Raw genomic sequence first — 17101 nt, 5'->3', positions numbered from 1 at the left:
TGGTACTGCTGTTTCCAGATTTTATTGAAACTACTGCTCAACAGTTTGTTGATCATCTGAAGTCCATCACTTTAAGGTTTATGAAGATGTGTGCATTATTGGAGTTATTGGGTAAGGTGTACTGCTTCCCAGGCTTTGGTGTACCTCCGTCCAAATCCGTCTTGGCAGTGCTGCCCAAGCAGGAATGGTAAAATGATGAATGCCAAGTTCAGCAGGGTACATTAAGCTATAGCCTTCCAGGGACAGCTGGTTAACACTGGGGCTATTCTAGGCCTGTACCAGCACCAGCTGGCTAATCAGCTGGAAGAAGGGGGCTCTGCCCTAGCTACTGAGATGCAGCAAGTTTCCCCTGTCGTGGTGAAGCTAATTAAGGTTTAGCTAATTTCCTCTTTCTAGTTGTGAAGTTACTACCAGGTGGCTGTCTCAGTCAGGGCTTCAAGGGGGCAACTGGGCTTGGGTTTGTTTAAGTTGCCTGTGGTACCATCTGTCATGCTTAGGCCAGATGCAATTACAATGCTCCAGCAGGATGCCTCCACAATGCCTATTAGTGTGTTTGTGATATGTCCAGCATGCTCAGGCATGACTATGAATACTGTAATGTAGCAACACCACAGGCTAGGTCACTCCAGTTAGCTTCAGTGACTTCAGGTGGCCTTAGGGTCTGTTTGGATGCCAACTGGCATGGCAGACCTGGGCACAAACTGCAGAGTGAGAAGAGCCAGAGAACCCCTAAGCCCTCCCATCATCTGTAATGGTTTTCAGAACCCAGCGTTTCTTTGCAGCCTCTCAGAACAGTCATTTCACCGGGAGACACTTGAAGCAGACCCCGGCCATACCTACCATTGCAAAGCTTATCATTCGTTGTTTATGCACATGTGCCAATTGATGAGGTCATTCACTTTTCAGCATGGGGAGTTGTTATCTGCTGAAATCTTCATTATCCTGGCAAAGAAGATACATTGAAGGTAAAGAACAAACAGCAAGATGGGTTGTATTTACATTATGTTCTTAAAAACATAGGAAATTCTGACCTGTTTTGGATATAAGGAGGCTCAACACGTTTTTGAGACATCTGATTCCCCTCTAATGGGTCATATACTTTGATATCCAATTTGAATTGAAGAATTTTCTACACATATTGACTTACAGAGTCATTAAACACAACTTATGGCTGGAGTGTATCCCAGCCAATGTTTCCTCTAAGCTGCATGCTTGCGCAATCGCACACTGCTCCTACAATCATGCACTGCTCCCGCATTCTCCGTGCACAGCAAATCTATGTAGCGCATAAAATAAAATCCAACCTGAACTGTAAATAAAATAAACACATAATAATTTATTCTGTACCATTTTGCAATGTAACTCAGTGAGTAACAGGTGACAACAAGCGGTAACTACAGATAAAACAATGACTAACACTTTCCAGCCAATGACATGATGCGGTTCACATGTATTCACTTACGCAGCCAATCAGTGTCACTGACAGCACTGTATGTGTATGCGCCCATATGTGCCGGTGTTTTGCAGGTTAGCTAGCTAACAGTGCGGCGGAGTTAAGAGATGCAAATGCTACTAACCTCTTATTATTACGAAACGAACGGGCAGTGGCACATTCACTCACCAAGCCAAAGTAAAAAAGAACTGCAGTTCTTTTAAGATAGAATGGCTGTGGGAGTATGTGCAAACAAAAGAACGAATGATCGATGATCCATTAGAGAAGTGAAAAGGACAGATGGGAAAAATAAGGTGAAATTTAAGTCACCAATCAGATTTGTGGTTTTTCTAGTGTCATTTATTAAGAATTTTCATTTATGGATATTAATCATTAAATGCTGTTACTAGATTATGAGTAGAGGAAATGTTAATAAAAAATAGTGTAATTATATATTTTACAGACAGGAATTTACACTGTATCACATGCTTGTGCTACAGCATACACGCCATTGTGCAAAATGTGAATGTTTTAATGTGTACAAAATTTTATCTCTGAAAGGTGTACATGTCTCATTTTTCCACAGCAGGACCCTCAGTCAGACCACAGCAGGACCCTCATCCAGACCACAGCAGGACCCCCACCCAGACCACAGCAGGACCCTCATCCAGACCACAGCAGGACCCCCACCCAGACCACAGCAGGACCCCCACCCAGACCACAGCAGGACCCTCAGTCAGACCACAGCAGGACCCTCATCCAGACCACAGCAGGACCCACACCCAGACCACAGCAGGACCCTCAGTCAGACCACAGCAGGACCCTCATCCAGACCACAGCAGGATCCTCATCCAGACCACAGCAGGACCCCCACCCAGACCACAGCAGGACCCTCAGTCAGACCACAGCAGGACCCTCATCCAGACCACAGCAGGACCCCCACCCAGACCACAGCAGGACCCTCAGTCAGACCACAGCAGGACCCCCACCCAGACCACAGCAGGACCCCCACCCAGACCACAGCAGGACCCTCATCCAGACCACAGCAGGACCCTCATCCAGACCACAGCAGGACCCACACCCAGACCACAGCAAGATCCTCATCCAGACCACAGCAGGACCCTCATCCAGACCACAGCAGGACCCTCATCCAGACCACAGCAGGACCCTCAGTCAGACCACAGCAGGACCCTCATCTAGACCACAGCAGGACCCTCAGTCAGACCACAGCAGGACCCACACCCAGACCACAGCAAGATCCTCATCCAGACCACAGCAGGACCCTCATCCAGACCACAGCAGGACCCTCAGTCAGACCACAGCAGGATCCTCATCCAGACCACAGCAAGACCCTCAGTCAGACCACAGCAAGACCCTCACACCTGACATACAACATACTACACAGTTCATGAACAACATAATTTTTGTTTTTTTCATTCTAAGTGGGCCAAATCACTTATATTAACTAATCTGATGGAAATTACTGCTGCAATTTGATTCTTTTAATAAACCATGTACTTGCTATGATCTCAGGTTTTGGACAGGTGTGATACTGACTGGTTCTGCTGCCACTGGTTCTTTTGTAATCTCCATCATCCGCTACCCTGACGAAGTGGTGGGCTGCAAGAAGTAGTAGTGAATGTGTTGACTTGTCCCTGAAGAAATGGGACCTGGAATGCAACTGAGCTTGTAAATCAGTTGTGTTTTTATTTGGAGACCAGTGTGCCTTTCCAAAGCAGAGAGTGGCTTTGCAGGCAGCTCTGTTGATACTACAATGGGTACGCGTAGCATCATTTTAATGTGATTATTCCTGAGGTGTGTATTATCTCATGCAGCTTCTCCTCATACCAAATGTTTATTTCAATGATGATGCACAGGCGAAACACATGAATTGGCCTTTTATGTTTGTCCTTTTTTCTAAAGTGTGACGGCCCCGCCCAGTGCACTGTTTGGGGACACTGGCTGCATTCTATATACTATGGTCCATTTTCTCAGGTCACAAAACTGCTGGAGACTGAATGGGCAGTCCTGCCTGCTTGGTAAGCTTGGGCCCAGCACTCTGTGGCTATAAAAAGTCCAGCCCCTCTGCTTTCTGTCTCTCCCACCACCCTGCTTGTGGCCACACCATCATTTTGGTCTGTTTTGTTGCATCAGACAGTATCTCTCATCATACCACATCCATGCATCCCATGCTACACCACTGATACCCCTGACTCACACACATCAGGTTATAGTTGTTGTTATTATCATTATTATTATTATTATTATTATTATTATTATTATTATTATTATTATTATTATTATTATTATTATTATTATTAGTAGTAGTAGTAGTAGTAATAGTAGTGGTGGTGGTGGTATTTAATAAAGACACTTTTGTTGGCAATACCTATGACTTTTCCTGTTTTTGTCATAGCCTGTTCTGTTATGACATAACACCAATCTTTTCAAGGAGTCTCTCAAATCCCCTGCATACTGAATTATATTTCACATACAAACAGACATGCATATATCGTGCATGCATATGTACATTTATACATACAGTAAATACTCCACAGTGCGTGCACATACATCACTTGCTTTTAATTTCAGTTTGAAATAAGGATCAAGGGAGATCATCATGCTCAACACTACTGCTGCTTTGCATTAGTAGTCACCAACTTGTTAATTATTTTTTGTTGTGGTGACACTGAGATGATGTCTGTGCCGTTTATTGGGTTCACTATATTCTGTCCAGTCTTCGTGTTTCCATGGCAATATGCAGATTCTTGTTCATGAATTTTTAAAAAAATAGGAGAATAGATTTGGATCCAACCTAAACATACATATATGTTTATTATTCTACAGACTACTCTGTGCAAAGAGTCAAAAACTAAATGGATGTGACAGAAATATGTGGAGGGTGTGACCTTTGCTGGATATTCAGATCGTTTGGAGTCCTTTATAGTAAATCGTTCCCATGAGACTCTGAAATATTTATCAGAACAATTCAGCATTTTACCTTCAGATTTCTGCCACTGAGGAAGCATTTAAAGAAGCCACAGAAGAGCAGTGTTTGATGAATAATGTAAAGAGGACAGTCGTAAGGATGTAGAACTTTTTTTTCCCTCAGTACTGAGAGTGTGTTGAATAAAGCACATAAGATCTCCGGTGGCTGAATATCAAACAAATGGAATTCACTTTTCAAGCATAACAGAATGTTTTCTCTGTAAGCTTATCACTCCTTTGAGAGCAATGCACATGTTGAGGTATGTGTTTAAAATGAAGCTCTCATCCATGAGATGCTTTGATTTTCTCTGGAGGAAAGATAGAACTGAGATAAGGAAAGAAAAGTAAAAATCTCAAATGTATGCACACACCTTGCCACACATTAGAACTAAGAATTATAAGGATTTCTGTCCATAAAATCATCATATATTCTTTGTTTAAAATTCCAGTTGACCAACTCATGCTGAGCACTGTATATCATGTTGGAGATTGTAACTGACCCCACAATTCTGAAAGACCAAATATATTTGGCTTCATTTTTGGGTAAATATTTTGAAGACAACATTTAGATAGTTTCAGTTGATGTAGTAAGCAGTCAGCATATTTAATCATTTAAATATTTTGCTTTCTATAGGTTTCAAAACACCTTTTCCCTGTCAAATTGTTTGCATCAAGCTTATACCTTCAGTTTTTTATTTTATAAAAAAAAAAATTGTTCAAATTTTGATGTTTGCAGTATCTATTGAGAAGAATTCTCTTCATTTGAAATATTTGATAATGATTGTGCATAGACTGTTACGTGCAAAACTGTTAGTTTTACATGTAAACATCACTGTTTCTCATTTAGGGATTGGAAGTGCACATTTAATTTTTATGACTGGACTGTTTTTATGACTGGTTTATTCAGAGGAACACATTTTCTTACTTATAATCAAAACACAGGGATTTCTCAGGAGCAAACCTTGGAGTTATCAATAATGAACCCTGATCTTTGAATCATGTGGGGAACAGCAACAAAACCGTTTTCCCTTCATCATACAAGTGCGAGGCAAGTGCAGTCACAGACTCGGTAAGAAATCTCCCCTCCCTGGTGTCACAGACAACAAATGAAGGAGAACTGTGCAGCTCTGAACCATTCAGCCCAGACCCCTTCACATAGCACTCCGCTAAGAGGCAGCTCGGAGTAGAAAGCACACATTAATTAAACTTCTATCTGCACATCTCTGTCTCGCTCAATTGAGAAAGAAAGGAGTAGGGGAGAGAGTAAAAAGACAAGAGGTGACAAGGGGAGAAGAGCTGTATGCATCATCTGATACCATGCATGTAAGCTGACACCATTAATTTGTTTTCTTCCTTTTGTTAAATTTAAGACGTGAGAGCAAAAAATGAAATACAAAACGGAATGTAAATGTAAGTGAGCAAAATATGAACGTTTGTGTGTGTGTGAGTGTGTGTGTGTGCGAGAGAGAGAGAGGCAGAGCAGCCATGTCTCAGCTGGACCTTACAGTTTATTCTATGAGAAGAAAACTCCTCTGCCACAAGTCAAAGGCCAAAATGTAGAGAAAATGAACGGAGCGAAAATAGCTGAAAACCATATAACCAACTATATGACACCTATCACTTCTCCCACCCCTCCAAACTGAGGTAAGCAAGCTAAACAGGAACAGTGTGTCATGAGAAGGTCAAAAGCAGACAGATCTGTTATACTTACTGTATATTTTTGGCCTGTATCTATTTTCGTTGTGATAGAACAGAAATAGGAGACTGTGAGAGTAGAAAAACAACAAAAGACAGTGGGAAACAAACAGAAAGGAATGGGAAGAAACAGAAAGTGTTAGCAAAACACATTTAGAGACGATGATAATGTCGGTGCGGGTGAGAGGATAATCACACACCCTTGGAGTGTGAACGAGTTCTGATTACTGTATTTGTTGTGACAGTATGAGTTTACGACGACATCCTAGGCTGAGGTGCTGAAAGATGGGAGAAAACCATTTGTGTCACTTCATTGTAGTTTTACACACATTTCACAAATTAGGCATGCATATAACCTGGCAGCATTGGCAGTGAAGTCATTAGTGAGCAAGTGCTGACATTTTGCTGAGCAATTTAGTACTTGCAAAGAATTTTCATTAATTACTGCATATGTTGTGCCCACCATTTGTGCCATCTATCACATCCACATGACGGTCAAATCGAGACAAAACACATGAAAATGAAAAGAATAAAGAATGATTCATTCAAAAATGTAATTAACAACAACATTCACTGAAGTTATTAAAAGCAGATCAGTGTCTCCAGAGGGGGTTTGGCACATACAGTTTAATTTATTTGTTCTGTGTACAAAACTATTTATGTTTTTCGTGCGTATTTGCTAAGTAGTGCAAACATATTGGTCTCTTAATCACACGTAAGGAGCAATAAAGTGAGTGTAGTAATTAGTATCTTTAGGCACCTGTAACACTTCTGTAATTAACCCCCTGCTGTTGTGATTTATTTTCTGGGAATAAAAAAGACCAAAAAAAAACCACGGTGACTCCAGTCTGCCTGAGTGTGAGATCACACTCAAAACACTTTATAGGGCAGTAAGTCACATATGATCTATGGAGATCTAATGTCCGTAAATGTAATTGAACATAAATTGAGGTTAGTTTTCTGGACAGAAAAAAAAAAAACAAAAAACAAAAAAACCTTGAGCACTATTTCAAAGCCAAAGCTTGAAAACACAATTGAACTGTACTCCAGGTTAGACATGCAAATAGAATCCCAGGTTTAAAGATAACTCTGCATGTTGACAAAAGGTGACTATACAAGCTGCAATTACAGTATTTGTGCTAAGAGGTAGATGTGGAAATTGATACGACTTTCTTTCTCGTCAGAACATAGTGAAATCTTACCAGCAAGTTTACACTTTTGCACTGATTTGAGAAAACTGGCTGCTGGTTTAAAATTAGCATAGAGAGCTGTAACTAACAATTACTTTCATTATCAGTTAATGGGAAGATAATTATATTCTTTGCTGTCTATTAGTAGAATATATATATATATATATATATATATATATATATATATATATATATATATATATATATATATATATATATATATATATATATACATATATATATATATATATATATATTTTTTTTTTTTTTTCTGACAATTGATTAGTTCATTAATCTGTTTATTTGGTACATGAGATGGTATCAGTCTTCTCATCTAACTCTCTCCTTACTAATTCTTGAAAGTACTGTACATTCCCTTTTCATACAGGAGCCACAGCAGCAACAAATGATAATAAATACACCTACTTGTTTCATTAATGTTTATTTGTACCTTTCAGAGTCATATTTCAAATATATTCTTCCTCTAAAATACTTAAGTACATGACAGAGATATACAACACGCAGCACTGTTTGCTACCCTTCTCCTTTCTTCTCCTCATTAAAGGTGCATTTCACATCTTTTGTCCCAAAATGGATCAATACATTGACTGCAGTATGCTGTAAAACCTGACAGTCAGTATGTGTACTACCACTGTGACCAGTGCACTGTTTCCCAAAACTTACTTAATGCAAAAAACAACACTTGTCACAGTGGGTTACAACAATCCGGTGTTATAAAAAAGTGATCTATAAGATTTTAAGGCTTATCACTTTGAAGCTGCTTGTTTTGCTGCCATAGAACACTGCACAGAGACACTGTTATGTGTTGGTCGAATGTCAAAAAGTCCACTGGGACACAGAAACAGTTACCTGTGGACTTAGGAGTGTGTGTGTGTGTGTGTGTGTGTCAACCAAATGCTGATCAATTTGTATTTGTTGAACTGTACTTGGGGAAAGCATACTTAATTTAACACTAAATTGAAACAATGGTTTGTAAAACAAATTAACACAGTCTTGATCTTTCTTTTGGGAAATCAGGCAAGGGTCACAGTATTTAGTGGAAATGTTCATTCTGGTTTGTAAACCAAGACTGTAACACCCAAATAATGTTTTAAGTAACATGATATGGAAGAATCAACCAAGTGTTACCAGCATGTAGGTGGTGATTATTTCACTTTAACTCGTTTCCCACAAAAAACAGAGTAACTTTTGAGCATATACCTCTTTATATTTTCCTGTGCCAGGAGGAATACTGCTACCACCCAGTCACTCAGTGTGCTGGCAGTTTGCAGTTAAGGTCAAGACAAAAGGCTGAATACTTCCCCTCCATACCGTCTGTTGAACTTCCATTTAAACCATTTCAAGACAGTAAGGACAGCTTACTGTAGGTGGAAGATTAACAGTCAGTTTGTTGTTCCAGTTGTTATTATTTGTCTGCACGGTGGCAGGAATCTACGTGTAAGTGTGTGTTTGTGTCTGTCAGTGTGTGTACATGTGCAGCTCTGCAGTGGTTAAGAGATGAGCGAACATGCTGCGAACAGAAAGTGGAAATGACCATTCCATGGACACAAACAAACTCCTAGATTCCTGCAATTTTGGGAAGATTACAGTGAGCATCGGTGCTTCACTGACTATGTTGGAGGGCTGCAACTGAAGTACATGTTGGGACAAATATATATTAAGTTGTGATGTCTTTGGTTTGCCTTTATTTGAATAATTTGGAAATGAATTTGAAATGACCTCAGCTAATTATGGAGGTGCCCTCAGTTCACCCAGTGTACTGTAAGGTGCTTTCACATTTGGACAATCAATCAGAGAGACCTCAATATACAAAAAAAAATGTAAGAGTCAAATAGTAAGATTAACTATTTTATGGAGGGTTTTGGATGTATTTACGCTGTTTTCACTGTCAAATACATCTAGAGAGACTTTTAATATTCTCAGAAAATATCACTCAGATTCACTAAATTCTGTCTGGCACTAAATTCTCTCTTTTAAAAAAAAGTTTAATTGACAGATCTCATTTTGCAATGAATGAATCACAGGATTCCTATATATCGCACTGAAATAATGAATATCACTTGAATTAGAAGTGATACTTTCAACATGTGATTTTATTATGGAAGATATATGCAAACCTCTCTTTGTATCTGGACTTGATCTAACAGGAACAAAATGTGCTGCTACAGGTTTGAGTACATGTTAAAGATTGTAAAATTGCAATTACTAAACCATTAGTTAAATGGTATATATCACAACAAAACAAAAACAAAAAGACAGTTGCTTCATTTACATTCTGCTGAACACGTTTCCCATTTAAATGGTCAAGTAAACGGGAATCAGGTCCTGCTTATTATTTCTCAAAGCTGATTGCTGTGTGCCACTTTCGGAAGAATTATTGTGTTATGGTATTGTGTATGTTTGACTTACAAAACAATAATAATAAAATGCTGTTCTATCATACGAGAGTAGATGAATACAGTTTGTGTTACTTTCCAACACCGTTCTATTGCCGCATATTTTAATAAAAAGTGACAAATTGCTGTTTAATAAGCCAGCATGACATAGTAATAGAACCACTTTGCAAGCAATGGGTTGGATTAATTGTATTTTGCACATGTGTACGCCATGTTTTAATAATCTATTGTCATGTGGGAGCATTAATACAACATCTTCCCCTTTAAACTTGAGCTATAAGTTGTCACACACAGCTAAATCAAAAAGAGAAGTGTGTGTGTGTGTCATTGTGAGAAATATGACAAAGGTTACAGACAAAGCATCATTAATTTGCAGTTGTCACATGTCCAAATGCAATGATAACAATGATAGTGTTTCACCTGTTATTATTGCCACTGAAATATGAGGCAATGTGAGGAAGGATCTGACAGCATGATGAAATGCCATGCACATCAATGCTTAATAATATGTCTAAAATGTATTTACTACTGCATGGTTAAAGGACTGACCTATGGTGTACTGCTATTCTGCTGGATAATGCTTATGATACTGTACGACTTAAGCTGATATAAATGCCACATGTAACCAATTCCCATTAGTCATATAAGGTGGGGAAATTGGAGGCATTGCAAATGAATATCTAAAGTCAAACACTTTCCTGCAATGTTGTGTTTTTGCAGACATTATCAAAAGTTGAAAACATTTTAGGCCTCTTGCAGAGTGAACAAATGGCTTTTACAAGAAAGTATGTCAAATTCACCTAAAATATCTTTTTATCATTCAAGTACAACCTCCCATCAGGTGCAAAAATCAGATCAAAGTAAATGTTTGACGATAAAGCTAAGAAAAGAGAGCAATTTTAAAATATTGATGCTTTTCTTGCAGCAAATTTCAAAAGGTTTCTATGTTCATATCATACACTGCTGTCTGCGACATTTCACAGATTTGCCTAACATGCTTTACACAACTTTGCAGCAGTTACACATTGTGATGTTCCACAAACAACCTGTGCAAGCACGGAAAGTGCCACCCACACCAGACTGGGCAAGTCAAATAGGCACATCATTTCTGCATGTTATGTACTATTTATGATTGAAAAATCAATAATACATTTTTAACCAACCACAATACAGAAAGCAAGCAAACCAAAAAGTAAATAAAAACAAGTGAAATGATCAACTTAACGTGACATGACATAGACAAAATACGAGATGAATGAAGTAACTTGTATGATGTGCTTTGAACAAGGTGGTATTTCTGCACTCTGAACTTCTTTTGTAAATGCAGTCAAAAAGTTGTGAATCTGTAGATATGAGTATTGCTTAACTTTAACAATCAATGAGATTATGAAAACTTTTTTACAGTAGACATTCAACAGCAATTAAACACCGACAAAGAATCTGATATGCAATCCTCACTGCACTCCTGGCAGACACTGACAATCTCCTCCATCTTTTACTCAGTGCTGAATGAGAGATCCATAAATGGTATTCAACAACCTGTGGAGAAAGAAGTGCTAGAACTTATTCCATACTATTTTCTGCTTCCCGTATCTTTACTTCACATGTCCGGCTATTCTCTTGTGGTCGATCGATCCAGCCATCTGAGTCATATGTCCAGTGACAGGAAGTTAATGACAATGTAAGCAGAAATGTGAAAGTCGCTGCTACCATACTTGGTGTTTCCTCTGCGCTGTTCAGACAGAGGGGGAGCTGAGAGGCTGATTGTGATGCCTGTAAGGAAAACTGTGTTTCTGTATATTCCTGCGTGTATGTGTGTGCGCGTTCAGTGCTATATGTGTGAAGAAAAGCTGAGGTTTCTATCCCGATGGCTTGGGTCATCTTTCCCTCCAACATGCTCAAATCAGGCTCAAATCATCCTCTCTAGCTCTCATAAATATGAATATATTTTATTACCCCATTGCCTTTGACCCTTATGATGCCATAATAAAACAAAACACAAAAAAAAAGCAAAATATCAAAAACATTGAATTGGTCTGACAAATTGCAACATCACATAATAAGTAGAATAAAACCCAAAGGAACAGCAGAGGTTGTATAAACGTTGTGCTTCTTTAATTTCACTTTGTAAAGTCCTCCACTGTCCTAGTTGTGTTTTAGTTTAAACTTTGTTATATTTAATATATATATAGATAAATGTACACGTATAATCCGCACTGAGGTTTGTCTCTTGTGGCAAGCAGAGAGGCAACCAGGGGCACCCTTCTTTTATCCTCTGTTTCTGGTTTGTCCTTTCCTCAACTATTCACTTGTTTATTCAATCATTCATTAATCAGTTTTTTTTCCCCATCTGTCTTTGTCGCTCAGGAGCTCCCGTGATCCCAACATCTAGGATGGAAGGGAGACAGTCTTTGTGAAAAAGGTTTTGAAACCGCTTTCTCTCTCGCTTTCACTTTCTTCTTGGAATCCCTGTTCCCTCATTTTATTCCCTCAGGTCCTTCGTCATCTTTGGTAGAGTGTCCGACACTTTGGTGTGTCTCGGGAATAGGGTGGAGGGGCCATCAAGGACAGCGGTTCAAGGGGGTGGAGATACACGAAGGGTGCACGTATGGACGAAGAAGGTTGATGAAGACGAGGAAAAGGGCGACAACGTGACACGCTGGCATGGATAAAGTGAATCTTATCGAGTGACAAAGAAAAGAATGTCAAGTTCGATGGTCAAAGATCATCAAATATGCCAACCTTAAATACAGTATGAGCATCAGTTGGTTATACTGAGTGTCTGGTTGTGGGAACTATTCAAAGAAAGCAGAGGACAAGAAACTAGACAAAGACTTTGTGTTGCTTCCTTATCTAAGCAAGAAGGATGGAATTGATGCAAGAGGGAATAGAAAGACAAGTGGGGAGGACAGATAGTAAGGAGACAGGTAGACAGAGGAAAGGACAAGGAGAAAGGGAGAGAGAGAAGTAAAAGAGTGCGAGCCAGGGTTGTGTCTGTCAGCACAGACAGGTGGTGGCGCTGTGGGAAGCGCTCATCATCTGTAGAGTAGTGACAGGAAGCAGCAGAGGCCAAAGGTCAACCAGTTTGCCAGCTGGAGTGAGTGTGATCCCCCGATCAGAACTATGGAAACAAAGACATAAATATCGATATAGTCAGATTATTTCACACATGGAAACTACATACTCACAGACACTTTTTAACCAGCTGCTGCTTTTTATTAAATAGTAGGATTCACTGCTTCCCACAGACACTCATCCTTGATCTGTGCTTAAAGCATGTGTAGATGACGCACTCGTCACTACATGTGTCTTTGTAGTACTGTTTCACAATTAGAGTCATGCTGAGAAAATCATGAGCACTTTTTTAAAGTCTAGCCATGGCGATTAATTCATTTTACTCATAATTTATTTTTGTAAACCTACGGGAAATAAAATATTTCTTCATCGATCACAAAGATTGATTTAAAATTTCACCATGTACTGTTGAAATGTCAAGGTTCAGAGGCTGTTCAGGGATGAATAAACCGCTCAGAGTAAGTGATGTAGTGATGCTGAACTGCAATTCATTCATTTCAAATTATAATTCAAAAACGTGAAAAGTGTGATCAATTGATATAATTAGCAATTTATTACTGATAATTCCAATGGTCTTAAAAGAACATCTAATACTGCACATCTCAATCATCGTAGTAACGGTGTAAATGAAAGATTTCCCCATAATCATTTTACAAGGAGTTCAGCCATGATTTTAACCACAGTAAAAGTAAATAACTGTATAAGTACTGTATATATTTATCTTTTTGGCCTAAAACTGTAGGCCTGCGGCTGAGTGTATGACCAGTGAAAAAAGTCCTAGTGTGAGAGAGAATCTCTTAACAAGAAGCATCATTTAAACAACATCAAACTGTGTTAGTCATGTGGAAAGAAGGGAAGGGTGGAATGTAGAAAGAGGGTCTGTCTTTTATGATTTTACATGGAGAAAAGAGAAGACTGACAGGGAGGAACAGTTTGAGTGGAAAAGGAAGGATGAGGAGACAGAGAGTGCTCTGGATGAGGGGGCGGCTGAGTAAACAAGAGAAACAGAAAGATTCACCATCGAGATCCCACACATTGTCATGCCACCTTTGACATTTTAATGAGAAAAAAGCAGTTACGATTGATGTCATCATCGATACGTGATGGATTGTTTTCCTACATTTTTTCCCCCCACAGGTTGTGATTGTTTACGCACTGTTAGAGGATACACTACACACATCTCTTATGCGATATAATTTAATTGTTCAGATCCTGTTTGCAGATGAAAACAACTGTCAGCCGCGCACATGAGATCTTCTAAAGCTTCCTGTTTGTTTTTTCTTCTTTTATATTAAAATCTCACACGGTCTCGCATGGGTGTGGTGCACAAAAACACACTTCTTTAACATGCAATACACTCTCGTACAGAAATTACAAATGCAAGCTGCTCAAACACTGTTTCATAAATAAAAAAGTAGGTATTGTATTAAAAAGATCAATATGATTTCATATCAAAGGTCCATCCTCTAGGCAGAAAATCAATATTTATAATAAAGTGTAGATCTGTATGCAGCACACACACACACACACACACACACACTTCCATGAGTACACTCCCATGCACACATTCCTATAGTACAGTATGCAGGCAACAAATTGAAATGGAACATGGAGTTTAGCATTTCCCTGTCTGTTTCTGTCTATCTGTTTTTTTAACCCATCCATCTCTCTCTCACAAAAACTCATCTTTTCTCTCTCCCTCCATACAAGAGCTTTTGCAGGAGCAGCTCATAAGTTTATTTTAGCGAATGTGTGGTGATACAGATAACAGATAAGGGACTGCTATGGATATTTATTGCATTCACATATACCTGAGCTTCTACACCTTCTTCTGCTGCTTTGCGTGATTGAACCAACAAATAATCAGTCTCAGATAAAATTGCATCAGTCAAAAGTCTTCATTCTTCCAAACTGCTGCCATCATCCATCATAGATTGAGTCACTGCATACTTTATTTTCTTTCTGTATGTTAGGTCCTCTGAACATGATGCAAGGGGTCAGGATGAAAGAAGAGAGAATATAGTTAAAAGTAAAACTGCAAGAGAAACTCGCTTTCCACCACCTCTTCTCTTCCCCTGCAAACACTCACATCTGAGCCAGGTGGAGCTCTGTGATTTTGTGCAGGCGGGGCTGCACCAAACATGTCAGAAGCAATCACCTTTCATTTAGGATAACAGTCCCCTGTGTGTGCACATAGTTAACTTGGAGTAAAGGCTTCTACTGGAGTTGTTAGTCGTGAACTTGAGTGCATCCGTGCATGCTTTTAAGTGGTTACATACTGTTTACAGTAAGTATCCAGCGAAAGCACTTGCAGACGAATGCAGATGTAAACATGTCAGTGAGTGTTTAAGAGGTGTGGCTACTGGCTTGTGGAAGTTGAGTCAGCATTAGTCCTATTGTTTTGTAACCCGACCTCATATGCATTTTGTGTGTAAAAAAAGAGGCACAGGTGTGATGCATCAGCTGAGTGACACTGTAAGGTGCAAAATGCATGCATCTTACATTACACATAATTAGCAGAATATTATGAATGAGTTTGCATTTCCCTCCAAGTCACATTGCTTCTAAATTCACCAAACCTGGCAAATATAGCTGAGCTTAATCTTTCCCTAATCCTCATTTTAGCTCCCCAATTCCATGGAGGTAAAAGCTGTACTCAAGACAGATGCATTGTGTTTCTTACAGTGGCAAAGACTCTTCAGTCGCCTGCCTGATAATTACCCATCTGTCTGCACTCTATGTCTCTGACTGCACGAAACCTGCAGGACACACAGGCACGCGCTCTGAGAGCTCAAGAGCTTTCCTCTTCCTGTTTACACCTTCATCCATTATTCACTTCATCCGCCAGCGTACTTGCATATGTGTGAGATCGCACCACACATCCCAGTGCACGCTCACAAGCACACTCATACACGGCGTCTCACACTGGGGGGTTTGAGAAGGTAAAGGGAGGTTGTTAATAATTCAGCAGAGTTTATGTTTTTTAGCTGTTTTGTGTTGTTTCCGTGGTTCTAATATTTTTCTTTGTAGTATATCCTAGCAAAACTTAACAAGACCATGTAGATTCTCACCACATGTTGCTGCATAAAACCTAGATTGCTCTACTAATGTTTTGTGCACACACCATCTTATTGCATGTTCGATGTTCTCTCTTGCTGTATAGGAGTTTTCCCTCTCCTTTCCCGTTAAACGGCATTTTAGTTTTTGAATTTAAGACACAAACACTGCACATTTCTTCCATTACACATATTTGAAATAAAGCATTATCTTACAGTAAAACAATATGCAGCCGAGAACATCTCAAAGTCAAACTGACTGTTAAAAGACCAGTCGTGTGCACTACCCACATGTTTGACTCAGCTACACGCATTCATATTGTCCTCATTTCACCTAACAGCGATAGCGGTGTGCTGTATGATAACAGTGCCAACAAGCTATTGTTGTGCACGTATGCAGACTGTGAGAATGCATCCATCCATCCATTATCTATACACCGCTTAATCCTCATTAGGGTCGCGGGGGGGGCTGGAGTCTATCCCAGCTGACTCGGGCGAAGGCAGGGGACACCCTAGACAGGTCGCCAGTCTGTCACAGGGCCACATACAAAGACAAACAATCACTCTCACATTCACACCTACGGGCAATTTAGAATGATCAATTAACCTCAGCATATTTTTGGACTGTGGGAGGAAGCCGGAGTACCCGGAGAAAACCCACGCATGCACAGGGAGAACATGCAAACTCCATGCAGAAAGATCCCGGGAAAGCTGGGACGCAAACCAGGGATCTTCTAGCTGCAAGGCGAAAGTGCTAACCACTACACCACTGTGCAGCCCCCTGTGAGAATGCAGTGAAAGCTATTATGAGAATTTGATGATGTCTGTGTGCACGTGCGCATCTGGGTTTGGATGCATGACTTGGCTGGCAGAGGGTGACTTTTACTATAGCTAAACAGCTGGCAGCTTTTTGCCTCGCATTCTCTTTCTCCTTTTGGGTTTTGGACCCGCTTCTTTCTCTATATTTTTCGCTCTGTTTGTATTTCTTTCTCTCTCACACACACACACACACACACACACATATATGCACAGCCACATGCACACACATACACAGAGATAATTTTGGTCACTCTGTCTTTGACCTTTTCTCTGTCTCCTCTCAACATCCCCACACTGTAGGCTAGTGGAGTCCCTCCACACTCTTACATGGACATGCAGTCCTTCATCGAAACTGACTTTTTTTTTTCTGTCTGATTCTCCCTCAAGACAAAGTGGCTCTTCACAAACAGTACTTGTAAGTCACGGCAT

The 17101-nt window shown here is 39.8% G+C and overlaps 1 protein-coding gene across 2 annotated transcripts in view; it reads right to left on the bottom strand.

Annotated features, from left to right (window-relative positions):
• Nucleotides 1-9401: 9401 nt before the first annotated feature.
• The window catches only part of LOC111565259 (MAM domain-containing glycosylphosphatidylinositol anchor protein 1), a 186678-nt gene continuing 178978 nt past the window's right edge, over nucleotides 9402-17101 (bottom strand). For both annotated transcript variants that reach the window (XM_023265327.3, XM_023265462.3), the window contains exon 18: nucleotides 9402-12843. In XM_023265327.3, coding sequence (XP_023121095.1) covers nucleotides 12758-12843 — 86 coding nt within the window. In that variant the 3' untranslated portion in view covers nucleotides 9402-12757. The remainder of the gene's footprint in view (nucleotides 12844-17101) is intronic.

The sequence above is a fragment of the Amphiprion ocellaris genome, chromosome 1, assembly GCF_022539595.1.
Source record: "Amphiprion ocellaris isolate individual 3 ecotype Okinawa chromosome 1, ASM2253959v1, whole genome shotgun sequence".
NCBI classification, from domain to species: domain Eukaryota; kingdom Metazoa; phylum Chordata; class Actinopteri; family Pomacentridae; genus Amphiprion; species Amphiprion ocellaris.
Note: the sequence above shows the minus strand (reverse complement) of the source record. Positions and strands in the feature narration are given on the sequence as shown.